We start from the raw sequence: 25,817 nt of genomic DNA, 5'->3' as shown, positions 1-25,817 counted from the left end.
CCCGTAGCATCTCTGAACTTCTAGCACTATCCTGTCGGGAACCATTCCTCAGATTCACACCGGGATCCATACAGCTATGCCCTGTCCTTTCCTTCCTTCCAAAGGTAGTTTCTCATTTCCATCTAAACCAAACCATCTCGCTGCTATCTCCAGACGAGCGTAAGGACTCTGAAGACTCTCGCCATCTTAGCGTCGGCAAACTACTAGTCCGATACCTGGAAAGGTCGGAATCCGTACGAAAGACGGATCACCTATTCATCCTTCACAGCGGCAATAAACAAGGGGAAGCGGCCTCGCAGGCAATCCTAGCCCCCTGGATCAAAGAAGTAATCAAGGCAGCCTACATAGAGGCAGGGAAGCCTCCATCTCTACAAGTCAAGGCCCATTCCACCAGAGCCCAGGCTGTGACCTGGGCAGAAATGAAGATGCTGTCACCTGCCGAGATCTGTTGGGCGGCAACATGGTACTCCAGTCACACCTTCTTGAGGTTCTACTGCCTGGATGTTCAGGCCCGAGAGGACACAGCATTTGCAAGGGCAGTTCTAAGTGGGCCATGGGCAGCCTCCCACCCGGTTCAGGAGTAGCTTTTGTACATCTCATTGGTCCTGAGTCTATCTGCTATATGCTAGGAAATGGAGAAATTACTTAACTGATAATTTCGTTTTCCTTAGTGTAGACAGATGGACTCAGTATCCCGCCCACGGCTACCTCAGAATACAGAAACCTCGGGCGACAATCCCGGAGAGCAAGACAAGCACGGATAAGCCACGCTTTACCCCTAGTTAAGACACCCATAATTACCGGGTGTCAGCGTTTCTCGGTTGAGTGCACTGGCGGTCTCCAGCTAGAATTCACGCCAACCAGTTCAAGTTAATCAAGTAATTAAGTTATTCAAACACACATATATCCACAATTGCTTTTCGAGGATAATACTGAAGAGCAGAGCTTCCTGCACGGGTATATGTAGTTCTGATGTCAGATTGAAATCTGACTCCGTCTCCAACTGCTATCAGGAGCACACTATACCCATTGGTCCTGAGTCCATCTGTCTACATAACCCCCCAGAATCCCCAAAGAAACTTACGTTCACAACAACACAGGCCGTTTAACAGTCCCCCCCATCACAGATGCTCACCTGACAGCAACCAGAGATAACATTTTCCATCGCCTGCCCCAAAATATGGAACTCCCTCCCAAAAGATTTGAGAACCCAACCTAACCTCAAAACATTCAAAAAGGATCTAAAAACATGGCTGTGCTACAAAGTCTATATTGGCAATAAAGTATCATAACAGCCAAACAATCAACAGAATTACCAACCGAAACCACAGAAAAACAAGACATCAACCAGCACCAAGCGAACCCTTCTCATACAAAAATGATCTTATGTAGACTTTAAAAAAGATTAACTTTACATTTAATTAATTTCCCCATCCTTGTAACTCTCCTTTCCCCATTCTTTCTACTCACCCCTCCCAGCACATCCACCCCTCTTCCTTTCCCCGCTAATCCTTACCCCTCTGATCCCCTTTATCCGCTCATTTTCGAATATGTATCCTGTCATACCTTTAATTCGCATATGTTAAGATACTACCTTTTGAATCTTGTAAACCGTTGTGATGGCTTCACCGAATGAGGGTATATAAAACTCAACAAATAAATAAAAAGGAAAACTAAATTATCAAGTAAGTAATTTCTCCATTCCCTCTGGGTCTGGATCTTTAAGGAGATCTGGGCAAGACAGCTGTGCTTGGTCCCTTTAAGTAGTCTGAGAGAATTTTCTATAAACTCCCTTACACTGCCAGTTAGATGCATAGTTTTGAGATGCATCTAACTGGCAGTTCCTTACAGTCCTCTCATGTTTCAACATCTTTGTATAATTGTCATCTGCAGATTTGTTTGCATCATTCGTTACTTTTTTAGATCATTTTTTAATGTTGAACAGCACCAATTCCAGTACAGATTCCTGGGGCACTTCGTTATTTGTTTCTTTATTTGGAAAACTGATCAGTGAGCCCTTCTCTCTTTTTTCTGTCTCTTATCCAGTTAGCAAGCCACAGTTGGATATTACCTGCTACCCCATGACTCAGTAGTCTTTCATACAGAATCTTATCAAATGTCTGCTGAAAATCCAAATACACATACCCAGGGGTCCTGTTTCAGCTCCAGGGTAGATTCTGTTGCAAAGTTTCAAAATTTCTACAAGAAAGTTTCTAATATTCTGACACACTTGCATATTCAATAATGCACATTTTAATTTACTTAATTTTTAAAAATTTTTTAAAATATAAAATAGACCATGGTAGTAGATAAACACCATATGACCCATCCAATCTGCTCAAATGCATCTCCTACTCAAATTTGCGGCCATTTTCTCTCCCTCAGAGATCCTCTGTGTTTCTCCCTTGGCCTCTTGAATTCCAATACTGTCCTTGTCTCCACCACCTCCATAAAGAGATTGCTCATGCATTCTGTAAAGCAAGAGGAGGGATATCAGCATCAGAGTGGGGTTGGGAGAGTATCTGTGCGAAAGTGAGGATATGCACCAAGGAGAAGAAATGGGGATCTATCTGTGATCCTCAAACATCCTTCATTTTTTAACCCTCCCTTCTCTACTTTACTACATCCTCTTGTCCTCTCCATTTGTATATCCTTCTATCTTCCTCCAGTCCTTCCCCCATCTCTAAGACAGTCCATTCCTCCCTTCCTCGCATCAGTCACCAAATAGGTGACTGATATCAAAGGTCCCTTGTTGGCAGCACTTAGTTTGAGGTGAGATCAGAGCATTGGAAGCCTCTTGTGTTCAGCACATGGAGCATTTTGAAGCTCCTAATTTTAGCTGCTTTTTCCCTAAGACATCTGAGTTAACAGTGCAAAAGACATGTTTTAACTCCCGATATATTAAAATCTTTATGCAATTTAGAACATTGGACATTAAAATATCAGATAACATCTGTTAAAATTGGCAGTTTAACTTTTAGTAAAGGACAATAAATACATAGGCAGCTTAGTATCCCTTACCGGTTTCTTTTGGCTGCTTTCATTTTTTACTTTCTATTGTTTCCTTTCACTTAAAAAATATATCTATCTTAGATCAGGAAACAAATTTAAACTGCTTAAGTATGCTTATGTCACTTTAATGTGATTTTAATGTAATTGAAATCATGTATTTTATCAAATTCATTTAAAATGTATTTTCTCTAGCTGGTGGGTGGGGTGGAGGAGTGCATCATGGTCCAGGTCAGGAGTAGGCTGGTCCCTTGGTGGTGGATAGTGGGGGTTCGTTATTCCTCGGGAGGCCACCTTTCTTGTAGACAAGGTGGGAACCGGGTTAAGATGCTGCCTTGCTTGGTATTGCAACGGGCGGAGGAGGTGGGGAGTAGTCTGTTTGGAGATTACCATCTTGGCTTGGGTACAGGTTAAAGGGGAATATGTTGAATAAAGCTGCATCCTTTTATATCCAATTGTCATACTTCTGTTATAATTTCATTGCATGCGTATTGTTCAAATTCCATGTCTGGGTATTTATTACAATTGGGTGTCTATGTCTTGACTATGGGGAATGGGTCTCAGCAGGGCAGACACTTGTGGCTGCTAGAGTTAAAATCTCTCATGCCTATGTTAAAATTGGCATGTTAACCTTTAGTAATAGATAATTCATTTGCAGCTTAGTATCTCTGCTGCTTTCTTTTACTTTCTGTTTTGTTTACTTTTACTTTAAAAACACACACACACATATATCTTAGATCAGATTACAAATTTAAACAGCTTCAGTATGGTTGTCATTTTGATGTGATTTTACTTTTAATGTAATTGGAATCATTTGTTATATCTTAAAATCTTTTAAAATATATTTTTTCTGATATACAAACTGTATCAAAGCATAAAATAGTATACTACTTCCCTAGAACACATCTTAACATGCATAATGACATTCTTCATTTCCACATTGTCCCATTTTACTATGACATTTAATTTCTTTCAAGGATGCTCAGTAATGGAATTGTTACACAGCTCTGAAAAGATAGATTGTACTGCTGAAAGTGTAGAAATGTATTTGTTTCTCCTAGTAGATTTTAAATTGGATGATCTTAAATGGCATAGCTCAACTTCTCTCTAGTTTATATGAGATGGCACAAAGTCATAAATGTTACATCTTGGTTTGATATTAAGTCTGTACATGTTTTAATTGGGATCTGTTCTGAATTAGAATATTGTAATGTCTAGTGTATAGACAGTGAGTCATTAAAGTTTAAAATATGATTGCGTGTAATGACTTTATTTTCAAAGTTGTGGAATACGGGACATGTGACCTTTTAAACTAACTAAGCATTGATGCATTCTATAATCTGTTAAGTGGGAACAGAGAGGAGGCTGGTAACTACAGACCAGTTAGCCTCACTTCAGTGGTGGGAAAAGTAATGGGAGTCACTGTTGAAAGAGAGAATAGTGAACTATCTACAGTCCGGAGAATTGATGGACCAGAGGCAGCATGGATTCACCAGAGGAAGATCCTGTCAGACAAATCTGATTGACTTTTTTGACTGGGTAACCAAGGAATTGGATAGAGGAAGAGCACTCGATATCATATACTTGGATTTCAGCAAAGCTTTTGATACGGTTCCGCACAGGAGACTGGTGAATAAAATGAGAAGCTTGGGAGTGAGTGCCGAGGTGGTGACCTGGATTGCAAATTGGTTGACGGACAGAAGACAACGTGTGATGGTAAATGGAACCTTCTCTGAAGAGAGAGCGGTTTTAAGTGGTGTACCGCAAGGATCGGTGTTGGGACCGGTCCTGTTCAATATCTTTGTGAGCGACATTGCGGACGGGATAGAAGGTAAGGTTTGTCTTTTCGCGGATGACACTAAGATCTGCAACAGAGTGGACACGCCGGAAGGAGTGGAGAGAATGAGACGGGATCTAAGGAAACTGGAAGAGTGGTCGAAGATATGGCAGCTGAGATTCAATGCCAAGAAGTGCAAAGTCATGCATATGGGGAGTGGAAATCCGAATGAACTGTATTCGATGGGGGGGGAAAGGCTGATGTGCACGGAGCAGGAGAGGGACCTTGGGGTGATGGTGTCTAATGATCTGAAGTCGGCGAAACAAGGCGATAGCTAAAGCCAGAAGAATGCTGGGCTGCATAGAGAGAGGAATATCGAGTAAGAAAAGGGAAGTGATTATTCCCTTGTACAGGTCCTTGGTGAGGCCTCACCTGGAGTACTGTGTTCAGTTCTGGAGACCGTACCTTCAAAAAGACAAAGACAAGATGGAGGCGGTACAGAGAAGGGCGACCAGGAAGGTGGAGGATCTTCATCGGATGACGTACGAGGAGAGATTGAAGAATCTAAATATGTACACCCTGGAGGAAAGGAGAAGCAGAGGTGATATGATACAGACTTTCAGATACTTGAAAGGTGTTAATGATCAAAAGACAACGACAAACCTTTTCCTAAGGAAAAAAATCAGCAGAACCAGGGGTCACGATTTGAAGCTCCAGGGAGGAAGATTCAGAACCAATGTCAGGAAGTATTTCTTCACGGAGAGGGTGGTGGATGCCTGGAATGCCCTTCCGGAGGATGTGGTGAAGACCAGAACTGTGAAGGACTTCAAAGGGGCGTGGGATAAACACTGTGGATCCATAAAGTCAAGAGGCTGCCAATGAAGAGTGGGTGACTCGCCAGAATGATGGCTACTGCCTGGAGTCAATACCCTTATTAAATAAACATACACAGGCTTACGGTGACTCCAACATCGCTCTAAGCTTCAACAGCAAGAGGAAATGTGGAAAAAAGGATTCACACTCACAAAGAGGGGAGTAGCTGGCTTGTTACGGCGGTTACTACCCCAAATCAAATAAGCCTGATACTTCACTTTCAATGCATATACAGCAAAGTTCTCTGATTCAACGGCAGGGGAGAAGAAAAACTGATACTTCACACATCCAGCAGAGCTCTCTGCTTCAACGGCAGGGGAGAAGAAAAGAGGGTTCGCACTCACAAAGCGGGGAGTAGCTGGCTTGTTACGGCGGTTACTACCCCAAACCAAATGTGCCTGATACTTCACTTTCGATGCACATCCAGCATGGCTCTCTGCTTCAACGGCATGGGAGAAGACTTATACGTCACGCATATCCAGCATAGCTCCCTGCTTCAACGGCAGGGGAGAAGAAAAACAACCAATAAGGGCTAATAACATAGTCTGGGTAAAACAAACAAGCATGGGTGCAGCTTGCTTATTGCGGCGGCTACTACCCCTAACGAATCAAGCTAGATATTTCACTTGGATGCAGCTCCATCACTGCTCTCTACATTAAAGGTGGGGGTGGAAGGGAAATAGAACCAAGAGCTAAGAGAAACAGATAAGTATGAGAGAAAATATGTGTGAAGCTTGCTGGGCAGACTAGATGGGCCATTTGGTCTTCTTCTGCCGTCATTTCTATGTTTCTATGTTTCTATAAGAGAGTTCACCTTTGCACTTGGTTTGTCCAACCATGTCTTGAACAGTTATCTGAAAGTTGTTTTGGTAAACTATGTCATGGTTGAAAGTGAGATGAAAAACAATAAGGGTGCACAAATATTGGATAATGAAGAATAAGTAGATACAGATATGCTAGCTGCGTTCCATGATAGGCATTTTCAGGCTGATGCTATATATTCTGAAACCATGCAAGAAAATTGTTCTGAGATCTCTTGATTTGATTAGGAAAATTGTTGATTGGAACTACTTTTTGCATTTCAGTTTTATAATTTGGTAGTATTACAGTATGTTGATGAAGTATTGAGCTTAGATGCAGCCTACTGTTGCAGTAAATGTATTTATTTTTTCTGTTTGCCAGTTTTCATTTTTTATGTATTTTTAGTATCGTATACTTTTTTGCTTTTTGCTTTGCAAAAATTACTAGTAAGCGCAAACTAACTTAAAAAATTTTAAGAATTGAAATATATATAGTGATCACTGGTAAACAAATTTCTGGGAACATTTTGTTTCCTCCACAACCTTCGATGAAACAAGTAGGTTTTAAGAAGCTGAACACATATGCATTTATTATGTCTGTATCACGTACTGTTTGCCAGAAAAGTGCGATATACATTAAGCATTGTTACATGTCTGTAGCGGCATAAGCTATAATGGCAATGTTGGCACCAGAAAACAAAACTAAAAATGTTTTGCTGCAGACTTTCGTTTGTAATCACTGTCTGATGCTCCGCGGATGAGAGTCCAACAATAGTCACCCAGCATGGAGGGGTTCCACTTGCCTTGATACAGTTTCTCCATTTTGGCAATGTTTTGATGAAACCTTTCACCATGTTCGTCACTCACAGCGCCAAGGTTGTCCTGGAAGAAGTCCAAGTGGGAATGAAGAAAATGTATCTTCAATGACATGTTGTACTTTATCAATCTGTATGCCTGAAGCAGATTTTCAACCTGTTCGACATAGTCTGCTGCCTTATAGTTGCCTAGAAAGTTTCAAACGACATTCTTGAAGGCTGTCCACGCAACACGTTCTATACCTTGCAGTCTCCTGTGCAGATGAAATTTAATGTGCACACGTGCAAAGTGATGCATCTGGAATAAAGTAACCTACATTGCAGTTACACAATGTTAGGGTCAATATTAGGAGTTACCAAGAAAAAAAACCTGGGTATCATAGTAGACAAGATTTTGAAATCCTCTGTTAAGTGTGCAGTGCTGGGCTCCATCGGATGATGTCACCCACATGTGAGGATTAACATCCTGCTGTCCTAGGAGAGCACCTGTTACAGGCGCTATCTCTCCTACATTGGCTATGACCTTTTTAACAACGCAATACAGGAAGCACTAGAATGTTTCTTCAGGTGAAGAGGCTTACAGCTTTATAGGGAGGCTTGAGGCAAGCAGCACTATCTCATGCTAGTGGCAGGTGCACGAGTCGGTGGGGTGACTTTGTTGGCCCAGGTGGGCCCCTTTGCTTGGAGGCAAGGCAGGGGGCTAGGCATTAAGGACTTATTTGTTAGGCAAAACAGTGGGCAGCTGTGAGACACTGGTTTGGTGTCAGGAGCTTAATTGGTCTCATGCTGGGAATAATTGTCACCTTATGTCAACAATAAAGCTGCGGCCTTTTTCAACCACTTCACTCTGTTTTTCTTGTGTTGTGGGATTGACCCTTGGGGGCGGGACGGGTGTGCACACGGACGATCATGACGGATCTCAGTGCTATTGTAAATAACATGATATATTATCTAATGATATCCTAAGAGTCAAGCGTGTTTTTCCTGTTTTTCTTGCATTGTTTTTAAGATGGTCTAATCTATCCAGAGTACTGTTGAAGATAGGATAAAGTTAAGGATCAATTAAAGAATCATATTTAGGTGTGAAATAAAACATGTTTGCACTGGACTCAGTTTTGCTTTTAGCTTTCCGCTGTAAACTTGTTCACAATATCCAAAATAGCATTCATTGTGAAGGGAATTTTTTAAGTCATTCAATATAAATTTCCAATAACATAAACAACGAAAAACGCGCCATAATACTGGAAGACTTCAACCTTCACGTAGACTCTACTCCCCTCTCACCATCCTGTGAAACCTTCCTCACTGCCCTGCAGGCCCTAGGTTTCACCCAAACCATTTCAGCCCCCACACACAAAGCGGGGCATACACTGGACCTCATATTCACCAACTCCTGTATCCAGACCCCATCGCCCCCCCACCTGTACCGTGGTCTGACCATGCACTTATTGAGACCCGTATTACCCTTCGTGCCACTAACCCCCGCAATCACTCACAAAATAACAACAACTTCTCCTACCGTAAAACCTGCAACACTGAGGAGCTCACCTCTGCTCTCTCCGAATCCATGAACAACCTTGACTGCTCCTCTCCTGACACTGCACTCAGCTCTTGGGTCAATGTCACTCAAGACCTAGCTGATAAGATATGCCCCATCATCACCCGTAAGCAACACATCTCCCCCTCTAATAACAAACCTTGGTACACAACGGAACTTCACCAAATGAAGCACAACCTCAGACTCAAAGAGCTTGGCGTAAAGACCCTACCCCTCAGCACTCCACTTCCTACAAATCCAGCCTTCACACCTACCGCCTTGCCATTCAGAATGCCAAACGAGACTACTATGCCTCCAAAATCCATCAGTACACCTTCAACCCTAAAGCCCTTTTCTCCTATGTCGCAGCCCTCACCAACCCCTCCACACCCATCATTGCTGAGGAAGAAACCAGCACGAAATGCGAAGAACTCGCTTCTTTCTTCCACAAAATAGCTAACATACTCAGGTTTCCCCCTGCTACTACTCACATGCCCCTCCCAAGCCCAAGCCCAACCCCCCCCCCCTGAAAAATTCTCTCGACACCATTGACCTCTCCTCCTCTAAGGAAATTGAGGCAATTCTCAAAAAATCCAAGCCTGCATCCCACCCATCTGACACTTTACCCAGGAAAACACTACTCTCCATCCCTACTACAATTGCTCAACCTCGGGCAGACATTAACTGCTCTCTGTCCACTGGCGCAATCCCGAATCCCCTCAAACATGCCGTAGTGAAACCCCTCCTAAAGAAACCCTCTCTTGACCCCAAAGACCCCTCCATTATCGTCCTATCTCCAATCTCCCCCTCATCGCAAAAATAATGGAGGAGGTAGTTAACACCCAGCTCATGGAGTACCTCGATGACAATAACATACTCCTCTCCTCTGTTTGGCTTTTGCAAAAATCTAAGCACTGAGACTCTCCTTCTATCCCTCACAGACTTCCTCCTCACTGGCTTTGACCATGGTCATAATTTCCTCATTGCTTTCCTCGACATTTAAGCGGCCTTCGATATGATAAGCCATGATCTCCTCATCTCCCGCCTTATTGCCATCTGTGTTTCTGGTACTGCCCTCCTGTGGACCAATCTAAAAGGAGCAATCACCAAGGCAACTGCTCTATATGTTAGAAATGTAAAGAAAAGCAAAAGAAAACTGAAACCTATCTGGTTCTCAAAGGAGGTGGCTGACAAAATTAAAGCTAAAAGAACAGCATTCAAGAAATATAAAAGATCCCAAAGGGAGGAGCACAAAGAAGAATATTTGTATCAACTGAGGGAGACAAAGAAATTAATCAAGTTGGCAAAGAGTCAAGCAGAAGAGAGGATTGCCAAGGAGATAAAAAATGGTGACAAAACATTTTTCAGATACATCAGCGAAAAGAGAAAGGTCCAAAGTGGTATAGTGAAATTGAAAGGTGGTAATGATCAATGTGTGGAGAGAGACACTTCCCTTTTCTTCACTTCAGCTCTGTGTTCACTAAAGAAGACCCTGGAGAAGGACCATCTCTACACAACAAGAAACTGGAGGGAAGTGGAATGGATATAAATCCTTTTACAGTAGAAAATGTGTGGGAAGAGCTAAAGAACCTGAAAGTGGACAAAGCCATGGGGCCTGATGGGATTCATCCAAGGATATTGGGGGAGCTCAGAGATGTTCTGGCAGCTCCGCTGTGTGACCTGTTCAATAGATCCCTAGAAACGGGAGTGGTGCCAAGTGATTGGAGAAGAGCGGTGGTGGTCCCGCTTCACAAGAGTGGGAACAGGGAGGAGGCTGGCAACTACAGACCGGTTAGCCTCACTTCGGTGGTGGGAAAAGTAATGGAGTCACTGCTGAAAGAGAGAATAGTGAACTATCTACAGTCCGGAGAATTGATGGACCAGAGGCAACATGGATTCACCAGGGGAAGATCCTGTCAGACAAATCTGATTAACTTTTTTGACTGGGTAACCAAGGAATTGGATCAAGGAAGAGCGCTTGATATCATATACTTGGATTTCAGCAAAGCTTTTGATACGGTTCCGCACAGGAGACTGGTGAATAAAACCAGAAGCTTAGGAGTGAGGGCCGAGGTGGTGACCTGGATTGCAAATTGGCTGACAGACAGAAGACAATGTGTGATGGTAAATGGAACCTTTTCTGAAGAGAGAGCGGTTTTAAGTGGTGTACCGCAAGGATCGGTGTTGGGACCGGTCCTGTTCAATATCTTTGTGAGCGACATTGCGGACGGGATAGAAGGTAAGGTTTGTCTTTTTGCGGATGACACGAAGATCAGCAACAGAGTGGACACGCTGGAAGGAGTGGAGAGAATGAGACGGGATCTAAGGAAACTGGAAGAGTGGTCGAAGATGGCAGCTCAGATTCAATGCCAAGAAGTGCAAAGTCATGCATATGGGGAGTGGAAATCCGAACTGTATTCGATGGGGGGGAAAAGCTGATGTGCACGGAGCAGGAGAGGGACCTTGGGGTGATAGTGTATAATGATATGAAGTCTGCGAAACAATGCGACAAGGCGATAGCAAAAGCCAGAAGAATGCTGGGCTGCATAGAGAGAGGAATATCGAGTAAGAAAAGGGAAGTGATTATTCCCTTTTACAGGTCCTTGGTGAGGCCTCACCTGGAGTACTGTGTTCAGTTCTGGAGACCGTATCTACAAAAAGACAAAGACAAGATGGAAGCGGTACAGAGAAGGGCGACCAGGAAGGTGGAGGATCTTCATCGCATGACGTACGAGGAGAGATTGAAGAATCTAAATATGTACACCCTGGAGAAAAGGAGGAGCAGCGGTGATATGATACAGACTTTTAGATACTTGAAAGGTTTTAATGATCCAAAGACAACGACAAACCTGTTCCGTAGGAAAAAAATCAGCAGAACCAGGGGTCACGATTTGAAGCTCCAGGGAGGAAGATTCAGAACCAATGTCAGGAAGTATTTCTTCACGGAGAGGGTGGTGGACGCCTGGAATGCCCTTCCGGAGGATGTGGTGAAGACCAGAACTGTGAAGGACTTCAAAGGGGCGTGGGATAAACACTGTGGATCCATAAAGTCAAGAGGCCGCCAATGAAGAGTGGGTGACTCACCAGAATGACAGCTACTGCCTGGAGACAATACCCTTATTCAATAAACATACACATGCTTACTGTGACTCCAACATCGCTCTAAGCTTCAACAGCAAGAGGAAATGTGGAAAAATGGATTTACACTCACAAAGAGGGGAGTAGCTGGCTTGTTACGGCGGTTACTACCCCAAACCAAATAAGCCTGATACTTCACCTTCAATGCATATACAGCATAGCTCTCTGCTTCAACGACAGGGGAGAAGAAAAAAGGGTTCGCACTCACAAAGCGGGGAGTAGCTGGCTTGTTACGGCGGTTACTACCCCAAGCAAATGTGTCTGATACTTCACTTTCGATGCATATCCAGCATGGCTCTCTGCTTCAACGGCATGGGAGAAGACTGATACATCACGCATTTCCAGCATAGCTCCCTGCTTCAACAGCAGGGGAGAAGAAAAACAACCAATAAGGACTGTATAACATAGTCTGGGTAAAACAAATAAGCATGGGTGTAGCTTGCTTATTGCGGCGGTTACTACCCCTACTACCCCTAACTAATCAAGCTAGATATTTCAATGGTGGGGGAGGAAGATAAATAGAACCAAGAGCTAAGAGAAACAGATAAGTATGAGAGAAAAAATGTGTGAAGCTTGCTGGGCAGACTGGATGGGCCGTTTGGTCTTCTTCTGCCGTCATTTCTATGTTTCTATTTTTCTACCTCACCAACAGATGCTTCTCCGTAAAACTTGGCCCCTCAGAATCCTCCCTTTTCACCCTTTCGCAAGGAGTACCCCAAGGCTCTCCTCCCTCTCCTCCACCCTATTTAACATATACCACCTCCTCCCCCTCTGCCAACATCTATCTGATCTCAGACTCAAATTCTACATCTACACAGGTAATGTCCAAATCATCATCCCCATCCGTGAATCTCTAACTGCCACCCTTTCCTTCTGGGAGAAATGCCTTGCCTCTAACACTCTGCTCACCTCTCTTCAAATCGCCCTTAATTCCACTAAAACTGAGCTCCTCCTCATCCATAACCAACAGACCCTTATGCTGACCCCTTCTAACGACCCCCACCCACCTCTCTCAGCTCACAACCCTCTGTACGAAACCTAGGCGTTCTTATTGACCCTCATCTGAGCCTCAAGAGCCACATTAACTCAATCATAAAAGGAGGTTTTTACAAGTTCATGGTCATAAAAAAGCTAAAGCCCCTACTCCTTAGTCATGATCTCAAAACTGTTATTCAAGCTACCATAACATCCAAGCTAGATTACTGCAACTCATTGTACCTTGGCCTCCCCTTCTTCACCATCAGACCTCTCCAGATACTTCAAAATGCGACAGCAAGGATAATCAGTAACGCACGTAAATCAGATCATATAACCCCCATCCTCAAAGACCTACACTGGCTCCCCATCTCCTCCCGTATCTTGTTCAAAATCCTCGCCATCATACATAAAGCTATCTACAATCATAACTCCCTATGGCTCAATGAACCACTCCAACCTGCTCAATCTGCCTGCCCCACCAGAATGAACCTCAAATGCACCCTACAAGCCCCTACACTTAAGAAAGCCTGACTCTCAGCAACAAGGACCCGTGCCCTCTCCATTGCGGGCCCCACTCTTTGGAATTCTCTTCCTCCCAACAACCTCCTGGAGCAATGCCCTTTTAAATTCCGAAAATTGATAAAAACCTGGCTTTTCCAGCAGGCTTTTCCGGATTAACATTTGTGCTGCCCTCCTCCAGCCTACATAATCTAATAATTCTGTAACCCTGTTAAACCCTATAAAATCAATGTAAATCAACCTGTAGACCATGTAATCTTATTAGTCCCAATTGTAAATTTGTAAATCAAGTAATCTTGTATTATTTTACATATTCTCATACTTGTTAAACTTGTTACCTCTATCCTGCTTCTCTTCTTAATTTAGTTTGTTCAGGTTCGCCGTTTGGACCTTTCTATCTTTTGTCCTCCCCCCCATCCCTGTTAATTGTACTTTCCACCTTCTTGTTATTATGTGAACCGATATGATGTGCACTTTAATGTCGGTATAGAAAAGCTGTTATATAAAATAAAATAAATTTATTTGTGTTAAAAGTGCACTGTCTTTTATCCAAGTTAAAGAGGCATTTACAGGAAGTTGGGGTATTTAGGTTTGGGTAGTAAAATGGTGTTTGTACATTGGATTTTCAAAAGTATGTACATTATTTATTCCACTTTGGTTGCCTGCACAAATAGTAATCAGGTACTTTTAAGAGCAAGTACTTTACACTAGCTAATTGTTAAAGGAAAATTACCCAGTGTTTGGTTAGCAGCAAGTACATTTTGGAAAAATACCCATGAAATTTGCAGCTATTTGGGCTATTTAAAAATTACCCCTTGTATGTGGAAATGATTTGTGAAATATGATTGGACATTGGTGGAGGAAGAGAAAAAGTAGGGACTTGGTGGGATGAGATGGATAGATTAGATGTTTAGTTGATCTTATTTAATGGTGGGCTCTCATCCGTATTTATATTATGTGCCATTTTTCAGCAGGTATGTTTTATTATGCTTTGTAAATTATTGTACCAGCTGCTTTGATTACACTGTATTTTTAAACGGAAATGAAACAAAATGCAAATTTTACTATTGGTATGTTACTTGTTCTTTATATGGTGATAAGCAATAGTTTATTTTTTAGGTTTATTTTATCAAGTGAGCATTTATAATATATTTTTGTATTTGTTTTCATGAAATCTTTTAGTAATATTTATATCCATTGCTTTCTTTGACAGTAAGAAAAGATGAAGAATCTGAAGAGAAAATATGCATTAGGAAGCGAATTAAGGAACTTAAAGTCTTGGATCCAAAGGTTGCACAGAATCTGTGTAAGTACATTCTATTTTAATAATTGCCATAAATTATTGTGAAAGTTTTCATTGTAAATTTTATGAATTTTAATTTTAGTTTTGACTGAGATTGTCTTGAAGTTAAAGCATTTTCAGATTTTCAGACCAGCTGTTTTTAAACTTGTGATTGTAATATGGTTAATCATATAGATTCTCTAGTCATACTGACTTTGAGTTATATTACCAAGATAGATTTAAGGATGTGTAAATATGAACTAGTCAATTAAGTTTGCCAGTGTAGAGTATAAAGGGTATTTAATCATCTTTAAGAAAGAAAGTAGTTTTTAGCACTACCAACATATCCTATTCTGAGAAAAAGTTCTGTAAATTTCTCAGTTGGCAAGCAGGGCTGAATTAACTGTGATACGTGAGTGATGCCATCTGGCACTAAATGGACCCTTCTCTCTAAAATGTGAATTTTAAAAGCATGATACATGCTGAAATTAAGATACTTGAATATGTCGAGCTAGCACGTGCCAAGCGGATTTTAAAAACTGCTGAGATGTGGACGTACTTGCTGCTACACCCATAAATGAAAAGTTTAAAAGGGTGGGTGTGGTCTGGACGGGGCATGAGTGACCCTGGGATTAAACTTGAAATTTGTGTGTAAATACGTGCACGGACATGTGCCAGGGTTGGGTTTAACAGGGGGGAAGGAAGGGTATTAAACTAGGGGGGATTGGAAGACCTATCGCTTACCTGATCAAACTGGGAAAACTGGCACTGGCATCGGTGCACGTGTTTAAAATCCTCCACTTATGTGGTAGAAGCGGCATTAGCTCGCACAGGCGTGTTTCCACTTAAAATTGGTGCGCATGGGCGCTCGCTCAGGCTATCTTATAACATAGGCGCATATGTTATAAAATGTCTGTCCTTGCGCCTACATACTGGTTTAAAAGTTATTGTCTAAGCTCAAAGAACTTTTGTTATACTTTGCATCTGCAAGTCGACTTAGAAAATAGCCAGTGCTATTACTAGCAACGGTAACATGGAATAGACTTAGTTTTTGGGAACTTGCCAGTTTCTTATGGCCTGGATTGGCCATTGTTGGAGACAGGATGCTGGGCTTGATGGACCCTTGGTCTGACTCAGTATGGCATGTTCTTATGTTCTGATATTCTTTTGTTCTGTTTGTGATTTTCTTACTTGTAAAGCAAAAAAAGGTAGAGGCAAAGGGAAAAGAATGGAGTAAATAGAGGAGATATCATCATGGGTGGATGGCCAATCTGGGTTAGGATTTTCTAAATGAAAGTGGCAAAAAGAGAAGGAAGAAAAGAGGGGAGGAAAGAGTAGAATGAAGTAGGGAAAAAAATAAGGGAAGAAAGGATGGGGAAGGGAAGAGGAGAGGGGAAAGAGGTTCTAATTAAGTAGGGAAAAGAAAAGGAATGAGGGAGGAAGGAAATAGAAGGGTACAGAGAAGGGCAACCAAAATGATAAAGGGGATGGATTAGCTCCTCTATGAGGAAAGGCTGAAGAGGTTAGGGCTATTCAGCTTGGAGAATAGATGGCTGAGGTGGGATATGATAGAGGTCTTTAAGATCATGAGAGGTCTTGAACGAGTAGATGTGATTCGGTTATTTACACTTTCGAATAATAGAAGGACTAGAGGGCATTCCATGAAGCTAGCAAGTAGCACATTTAAGACTAATCGGAGAAAATACTTTTTCACTCAATGCACAATAAAGCTCTAGAATTTGTTGCCAGAGGATGTGGTTAGTGCAGTTAGTGTAGCTGGGTTCAAAAAAGGTTTGGATAAGTTCTTGGAGGAGAAGTCCATTAACGGCTATTAATCAAGTTTACTTAGGGAATAGCCACTGCTTTTAATTGCATCAGCAGCATGGGATCTTCTTAGTGTTTGGGTAATTGCCAGGTTCTTGTGGCCTGGTTTGGCCTCTGTTGGAAACAGGATGCTGGGCTTGATGGACCCTTGGTCTGACCCAGCATGGCAATTTCTTATGCTCTTATGCTCTTAAGCTCCCATGTTCACTGCCTCATGAAATCTATCTTTTTTAGTCTGAGCCTCAGCATGGACTTGTACTTTTTCTACCCAGGAAAATGTTTCCTAGTAATCATTTTGTAAATGTCTCAATATTTTTTTTAATTGCGCATGCTTAAGCTTTATGGGCATTTTTGCAAGCTGCTGATTTTAGAAATGTGGTACAAGCAATTGTTTTAAGTCATCTCGATTATTTTAATGCATTATAATTGGGAATGGCAAATAATTTATTATATATATTACAATTAGTACAGAATGCTGCCATTCGTGTAATATTTGGATTATATTGGGGTATGAGTATTTCTCACAGGACAAGCAGGATGGTAGTCCTCACATATGGGTGACATCACAGCATGGAGCCCAATCACGGAACACTTTTGTCAAAGTTTCTAGAACTTTGACTGGCACCTACTGGGCATGCATGGCACTAAACCTGCAGCCAGCAGGGGTCCCCCTTCAGTCTTCTTTTTTCCATGCAGCAGTAGCCACGCGGGTTAAGGAGCTCCACAGAGATTCCTGACTGGAATTTTCCTCACAGAATTACTAAAAACTTTCATACCCCACAGGGGTCCCTCCTTCAAGTTTTTGACTCCGTGGTACTCCGGTAAGTTTTTACTTGTTTTCGGTCTATTCCCGTCGAGTTTGGCCCTCGCGGCCTACTGGCCGTCGACTGTACCGCGGCTAAATTTTTCAAAGGCTATGGCGTCTGTTCCGTCGGTGCCCAGACTGTACTTGCACCAAGTCCATAACAGACCTGCATAAAGTCTGTGTAATGTATCTCGAGTGCAAGCATGATGTCCTGACTTGCACCAAATATGCCTTAATGACACCAGAAGGTCGCAAGGCCAGAATGGAGAAAATGGAACTTCTCTTCCGTTCTCATACTCCGACGCCATCTATTGCATCGACATTGTCTGAACTGGCACCATCCACTTCGCGCCAGTATCGGCCACCGGCTGGGGACCATCTGGCGTCGACGACTTCTCAGCCTTCGACTACCTCTATTCCTCCTCAGGACCAAGTGGATCATAGAGAGAAACATCGGCATCGACACTGGAAGTCTCGGATCATCGATGAAGGAAAATCATCGACCTCGCCATTGTCCAAGCCACCATCGAAGAAACCCGTCCAGAAAAGGCACCGACCCTTTCTGCGACCGGATCACCGAGGCAACCCTCACCCAGACGGGTATCGGGAGCCACGACTCTGCCTTTAATGGTGGTCCCTCCGGCTATGCCTCTGCCGCCTTCTTCCCTTCTGGATCCGGGGCTGCTTGCTCCAGGTCTCCATGAAGAACTGGACTGGATGGTTCAGGAGGCCATCGATAAGGTGATGCACAGACCAAAGTCCCCCGGTGCCGAAATCAGTGCTGGTCGCGGAACTGACCATCGGTCCCATTCCGGCAGTATTGGCACCGCTGCTCTCGAAGGTGGAAGCGCATATAACCGCTTTTTCACAGATGGATCCTGGGTCACCAATGGGTCCGGTGCCTTCCCCGCCTACCCTGTCATCGGGAGGGGAAACACCGTTCCGCATTCCTCCATGGAGAGTCCTTTCGATGTCTCAACCATTGATGCCGATGCGCCCATCGGCGCCACCGATCCATCTATCGATGCCTGCACCGGTGTCCTCGATGCCTTCATCAGTGCCTCCAGTACTTCCCTCGATGCCTTCAGATCCTAGACCAGGACCTTCAGGAATACCATTGTCCCATCCTTCTCAGGTTCCTACAGAGATAGGTGCTGATTTCTATGACACCTGGACTGACTTCTTCTCAAGACACAGATGATTTACCATCGCCACTTTCTCCTACTGAAGGTAGGTAGCGTTCTCCTCCAGAGGACTTGTCCTTAATAAATTTTGTGAAGGAAATGTCTGAATTGGTTCCCTTCCAATTACAAACTGAGCAAGATAAGCACCAAATGATGGAGCTGTTACAATTCCTGGTTGCTCCCAAGGAAATAACCTCCATCCCTATTCACCAGGTTCTTTTGGATCTCCTCAAAAAGAACTGGGAACACCCTGCTTCTGTTGCTCCAGTCAACAGAAAAGCTGATACCACTTATTTGGTCCAGTCAGCCCCAGGATTCCAGAATACTCAGCTGGATCACCAATCTGTGGTTGTAGAATCTGCCCAAATGAGGGCGAAAAGATCGAAACCCCACTCTCCCTTTTCCCCCAGGTAAGGAACAGAAATTCCTGGATGCCATTGGCCGACTTGTCTTCCAGGGATCAATGCTTATCTCTCAGATCGCCTCTTACCAGCTGTATATGACCCAGTACAACAGGGTCTTATTCAAGCAGATACAGGACTTTGCAGAGTCCCTGCCTCAGCACTTCCAGGAACAGCTTCAAACCCTGGAGCACAAGGGTTTCGTGGCAGGGAAGCATGAAATAAGATCCTCTTATATCTTCGACACTGCTTCCAGGGTTTCTGCAACTGCTATTTCGGCAAGAAGATATGCCTGGCTTAAGTCTTCGGACTTGCGCCCTGAAGTACAAGACAGATTATCTGATCTGCCCTACATAGGAGACAATCTGTTTGGCAAAAGGATTCAGCGGACGGTGGCAGAACTCAAGGACCATCATGAGACCCTTCACCAGCTCTCTCTGATGCCTTCTGTGTATGCCTCCAAACAGCCTTTCAGAAAGGATACTAAAAAGTCATTCTTCCGTCCAAAGAAGTCCTATCCACCACTGTCTAGAACTCGTTCCAGGAGACCTTTCCAAAAGGCCCAATCTCGTCAACCATGGAAACAAAAGCCGCAGGCAGCTCCTTAGCCAGGCCCTGTTTCCGGCTTTTGACTCCTGCATAGAGAGCAGCAGCCAGTTTCTACTGCCTCAGATACCAGTGGGAGGTTGATTGTTCCATTTCAACAGGTGGCACACAATCACCTCAGACCAGTGGGTCCTTGCCATAATCTTTCAAGGTTATCACCTGTACTTCCTCTCCATTCTACCAGACTCCCCACCTATACCGACGTGGAGAACATCCTACCACTCACTTCTCCTGGAGCAGGAGGTCTCCCTCCTCCTCTGGTCCATAACAATAGAGCCAGTGCCCTACTCCCAACAAGCCCTAGGATTCTATTCCCGGTACTTTCCAATCCCCAAAAAATCAGGCGGCGTTCGTCCAATTCTGGACCTATGTGCCCTCAACAAGTACCTCCACCGAGAAAAGTTCAAGATGGTAACCTTGGGTTTCCTCCTTCCTCTTCTGCAAAAAGGAGACTGGCTCTGCTTTCTCGATCTCCAAGACGTGTACACACACATTGTGATAACTCCATCTCATTGCAGGTTCCTGAGATTTTTGGTAGGCCCCAAGCACTATCACTATCAAGTGCTACCATTCGGCCTGGCACCTGCACCACGAGTCTTCACCAAGTGCCTCGTAGTTGTAGCAGCCTTCCTCAGGACTCAAGGTGTTCACATCTACCCCTATGTAGACGATTGTCTGATAAGGCCTCCCACTCAGCAAGCTGCTCTATCGTCCCTACGTCTTACTTTACACACTCTGATTTCGCTAGGATTTTTCATCAGCTACGGCAAATCCTGCCTAGTCCCATCTCAAACTTTATCATTCATAGGGGCAGACTTGGACACCTTGCAGGCAAAGGTATTTCTGTCTCGACAGCATGCTCTCACTCTCATCTCTCTCGCACATCAGCTACTGTCTCAGCATCGCACGACTGCACGCCATTTCCTCATCCTGCTAGGGCACATGGCATCCTCAGTACAGGTTACCCCAATGGCCCGCTTGGCCATAAGTCATGCAGTGGACTCTAAGGTCACAATGGACTCAGTCCGTCCAACCTCTATCGACCACTGTCAACATCATTGACTCACTTCATCAGTCTCTAGCCTGGTGGCAAAATCAGATGAATCTCCTCCAAGGCCTGCCCTTCCAGGCTCCGGACCCTAAAATAATTCTCACCACTGATGCTTCCAACCTCGGCTGGGGAGCCTATGTCGCCAATTTGCAGACACAATGAGCTTGGTCTCCAGAGGAAGCCAAACACCAAATCAATTTCCTGGAGCTGCGAGCAATCAGATATGCTCTGTGTATTTCAGGATCACTTTTCCAACCAGGTCATCCTGATTCAGATGGACAACCAGGTGGCCATGTGGTACATCAACAGGGTGGGACGGGCTCCTACCTACTGTGTTAGGAGGCTGCGCAGATATGGGCGGAGGCCCTCTCCCATTCGATATACCTCAGGGCCACCTACTTGCTGGGAGTGGACAACGTGTTGGCGGACAAGCTGAGTCGCGCCTTTCAACCACACGATTGGTCCCTCAAACCCACTGTAGCGGATTCAATATTCCAATGTTGGGGTTACCCCCACATAGACCTCTTTGCGTCACTTCAGAACCACAAAGTAGAGAACTTTTGCGCTCTCACTCGCAGCCAGCACTGTCAGCCAAAAGATGCGTTCTCCCTCTCATAGGCAACCGGTCTCCTATATTCATTCCCTCCACTGCCACTTCTCTCGAAGACTCTCGTGAAGTTATGTCAGGACAAGAGATGCATGATCCTGATAGCACCTCACTGGCCTCGCCAAGTGTGGTTTTCAATTCTTCAGGACCTCTCCATTTGCAGGCACATTCCCTTGGGAAAGGACCCGCTTCTGATCACTCAGAACGACTGGTGCCTACACCACCCCAATCTTCAGGCCTTGTCTCTGACGGCCTGGATGTTGAAAGGTTAATTATTCAGCCACTTAACCTTTCGGAGCCAGTTTCCCATGTCCTGATTGCTTCACGGAAGCCTTCCACGATAAAATCTTATCTTTACAAATGGAACCGGTTTAAATCATTTATTTATTTTTATTTTATTTAAGGTTTTTATATACCGGCAATCATGAGCACATATCTTGCTGGTTTACATGAAACGGGAGTGCATTAAATACATCAACTAGAACTGTGGTGATCGAAGGAGCAGTTACAAATAACAAGGGTAGCAGAACTTGGATAAGAAGGAAGAGATAGGAAAGAATAAACGGTTGAACGGTATACAAATAAATTAAATGCTATGTAAAAATGGCATGATTAATGGCTGAATATTTGAAGTCCTTGGTTTGTATCTATCATGGTGTTCTCAATCCCTTGATCCCTTTATCTGTTCCACCATGAAGTTTCTAGACTATCTCTGGCACTTGTCAGAATCAGGTCTAAAAACCTCTTCCAGCAGAATGCATGTCAGTGCGGTAACCGCCTTCCATAGAGGTGTTGGGGATGTTCCCATTTCAGTACAACCCCTCGTAACACGTTTTCTGAAGGGCTTGCTTCACCTCAAGCCTCCACTGCGTCCTCCGGCCCCTTCTTGGGACCTCAATCTTGTTTTGGGTCAGCTCATGAAACCACCATTTGAGCCTCTCCAATCCTGTGATCTTCGCTATCTCACATGGAAAGTGATTTTTCGTTTGGCAATCTCATCTGCTCACAGAGTTACAGGCCGATATAGTACAGTGCACTCTGTTAACCCGCGATTGGATGCGCGTTTTCGACACGCTAGCTTTATCCCTTATTCAGTACGGGGTAATAGCGCATTGAAAACGCGCGTCCAACCCCCCCCCCCCCCCCCGATCCTAATAGTGCCCGCAACATGCAAATGCATGTTGATGGCCCTATTAGGTATTCCCGCATGATACAGTAAGTAAAATGTGCAGCCAAGCTGCACATTTTACTTTAAGAAATTAGCGCCTACCCTAAGGTAGGCGTTAATTTCTGCCAGCGCCGGGGAAGTGCACAGAAAAGCAGTAAAAACTGCTTTTCTGTGCACCCTCCGACTTAATATCATGACGATATTAAGTCGGAGGCCCCAAAAGTTAAAAAAAAAACAAACAAAAAAAAGTAAAAACAAAAAAAAACCCAATTTAAAATGGGCCTGCGGCTCGCAGGTTGAAAACCGGACGCTCAATTTTGTCTGTGTCCTGTTTCCGAACCCATGGCTGTCAGCGGGCTCGAAAACAGATGCCGGCAAAATTGAGCGTTGGCTGTCAATCCCGCTGACAGCCGCTGCTCCTGTCCAAAAAGGCGCTAGGGACACGCTAGGGTCCCTAGTGCCTCTCTTTGCCACGTACCCTAATTTAAATAAATTAATTTACCGTATCGTGCGCACAGGAGAGTGTCCTGTGCGCGCGCCGGGAGAGCGGGTTCTTGCCCGCTCTCCCACGATTTTTACTGTATCGGCCCGTTAGTGAGTTACATTACCTATCCGCCTTACACTAAACTGCTGCAGGACCGGGCAGTACTCTGCACTCACCTTAAGTTCTTACCTAAGGTAGTATTGGAGTTTCACATTAATCAATCCATTATACTACCTACCTTCTTTCCCAGGCCCCACTCCAATCCAGGAGAACAGACTCTGCATACCCTTGACTGTAAACGTGCTCTAGCATTCTATCTAGACCGTACAGCTGCCCACAGGAAAAGCACTCAATTGCTTGTCTCTTTCCATTCCATCAAATTGGGGCAGCCTGTGGGTAAGCAGGCTCTCCTCCTGGTTAGCGGACTGCATATCCTTTTGCTATCAGGAAGCAGACATTCCACTTCAAGACCATGTTAAAGCACACTTTGTGAGGGCCATGGCGACTTCTGTAGCGCGCCTATGCTCTGTGCCGCTTCCTGACATTTGCAGGGCTGCTACCTGGAGTTCTCTCCATACCTTTACAGCCCATTATTGCTTAGACAAGGCCGGAATACAAGATTCCTCCTTCGGCCATTCTGCTTTGCGCAACCTTTTTACAACTTGATGTACTAACACCCTTCCGTCTGCCCGTTAGGGTTCAAGATGCTCTCTACCAAATTCCATCCCAGTTCTTGTGCTTATTGCACATCTTGTTACATTTGGTGCATCTCTCGGACATCCTCAACTTGGTACTCACCCACATGTGAGGACTACCAACCTGCTTGTCCTGTGAGAAAGCAAATGTTGCTTACCTGTAGCAGGTGTTCTCACAGGACAGCAGGATGGTAGTCCTCACGAAACTCACCCGCCACCCCGCGGTGTTGGGTTCATTTCATTTTATTTTATTTTTCAGCACTTCCTGTAGCTTTAAACAAGACTGAAGGGGACCCCTGCTGGCTGCAGGTTTAGTGCCATGTTGGGCATGCCCAGTAGGTGCCAGTCAAAGTTCTAGAAACTTTGACAAAAGTGTTTCGTGATTGGGCTCCATCCTGTGATGTCACCCATATATGAGAACTAACATCCTGCTGACCTGTGAAAACACCTGTTACAGGTAAGCAACATTTGCTTTTTCCATACATGAAGAATTTTAATTGCCTTTCCATCGTCTCGCGTGTCAAGTTTAAGCTACTGATACTGGTCTATAAAGCTATATATTTTGAGAATTTTTGTTTAGCAGAAGGGTGAACTGGTATGTCCCTGCACGGATACTTTGTTCTGTGACCCAAAGGCTATTGGAGACTCCTTCTATAAGTATGTATCGTTTACAAGAAGCAAGAAGGTGTTTTTCATATTAGTTTTTGTACAATGGAATTCTGTAGCAGTAGAACTGTAATGAGCAAAAGTATTTGCATTTCAGGAAGCAAATAAAAGGAAAGCTTTTTGCACAGGTATTTTGGATCGTTTAGATGGTTTTTGAAAGTGTATGGCATGTCCTTATTTGTGTTTTATATTAACATTGACTTTATAATGTTTTATTTGTTTTTCTGAAATTTGTGTTTAATTTTGTTTGTTTATGGGATCTTCATTGAAGATTATGGAAATTATGGAATACAAGATTTAATAAATGGAAAAATATTTCTTTGCCTTGCTGCCTTCATAGCTCCCCAAACAACCTTTTTCAGCAGTACACAAAAAGAGAGAAGATTTCTTCACAGGATGACTGGTTCCAAAAAGCTCACAGAGTGATTTCAAAGACTGTATATGCTTTAGGAAGTTGTCCTTGCGAACGGAAAGATCTACTTAAGTACTTACTCTATATTCTTCAGGTCTTAGCACTTTATCGGTGAGAGCTCACTTCTGTGCCATAGTGGCCTACTACTTTCAAACTGAGGGTAGGCTAATCTCTAATTATCTGTTGGCATCGAAGTTCTTGAAAGGCTTATGGCATACTAAACCTCCAGTTTTCTACCTGTTCCATGGGACCTGATTGTGATTCTGACACAACTACTGAAGCTTCCATTTGAATCATTGAAGTCTGTCTCACATTTCTGACATGTAAAGTAGTAGTTTTAGTGCAGTCACATCAGCTAGGATAGTCTGTGAACTCCAGGCTTGGTTCATTATTCTCCTTGGAGGCAATGTTTTTTACAATGGTCGTACTCCACATGTACTCAAAGTTTTTACTAAAAGTGGTATTAGCTTTTCATATTAATCAAGCCATAATCTTACCTACTTTCTTTCGGAGGCCATATGCACATGAAAGTGAAAAGGTCCTTCATACATTAAATTGCAAGAGAGTCTTGGCTTACTACAGGAAAAGAACATATTAATCTTTGCAGCTATTTGTCTCTTACAATTCTAACTCACTCAGCGTAGCAGTCGTCAAACATTTTCCAATTGTCTAGCAAACTCACATTTTTATGCCCTAGCATGCATCCAGATTTCAGACTCTTATCAAAGCTCTTCAACTCAGAGCCATAACCACATCAGAGGCTCATCTGAATGCTGTATCTATTGAAGACATCTGCAAATCTGCAATATGATTATCAATTCAGACCTTAACATCTCAGTACGGTCTAGACAATTTCTCAAAAAGTGATAGTAAATTTGGCATGCAGTTTTGCATAACTTGTTCACCTGTAGTCCACTCTCTACAGGTTGAGGTTCGAGTTTGTTTGTTCAGTAAACTCTCCACTTCAGCCTTCATCTTAGGACTCTTCACATGTGATGGCTAATTCAGTCCTGCTTGTTGATGAAGAAAGCAAGCTTGCTTACTGTAAACTGTGTTCTCTGTGGACAACAGGATGAATGTTAAATACCTGCCCACCGTCCTGAGAGTTGACTACTTACCTAGACTTAGCTCTAATATTAGCTGAGGAATTTTATGATTCAAGATCCAAGTGGGAATCCCCACAAAT

The 25,817-nt window shown here is 43.6% G+C and overlaps 1 protein-coding gene across 1 annotated transcript in view; it reads left to right on the top strand.

Annotated features, from left to right (window-relative positions):
- Window positions 1–25,817, top strand: part of DIAPH3 (diaphanous related formin 3) — a 1,173,174-nt gene that overhangs the window by 380,618 nt on the left and 766,739 nt on the right. Inside the window, exon 18 of the mRNA XM_029602990.1 lies at window positions 14,660–14,752. Within this exon, the coding sequence (XP_029458850.1) occupies window positions 14,660–14,752 (93 nt within the window). The remainder of the gene's footprint in view (window positions 1–14,659; window positions 14,753–25,817) is intronic.

The sequence above is a fragment of the Rhinatrema bivittatum genome, chromosome 5, assembly GCF_901001135.1.
Source record: "Rhinatrema bivittatum chromosome 5, aRhiBiv1.1, whole genome shotgun sequence".
NCBI classification, from domain to species: domain Eukaryota; kingdom Metazoa; phylum Chordata; class Amphibia; order Gymnophiona; family Rhinatrematidae; genus Rhinatrema; species Rhinatrema bivittatum.
The sequence above is the reverse complement of the archived record's forward strand: the minus strand, read 5'-3'. Positions and strand labels throughout refer to the sequence as shown.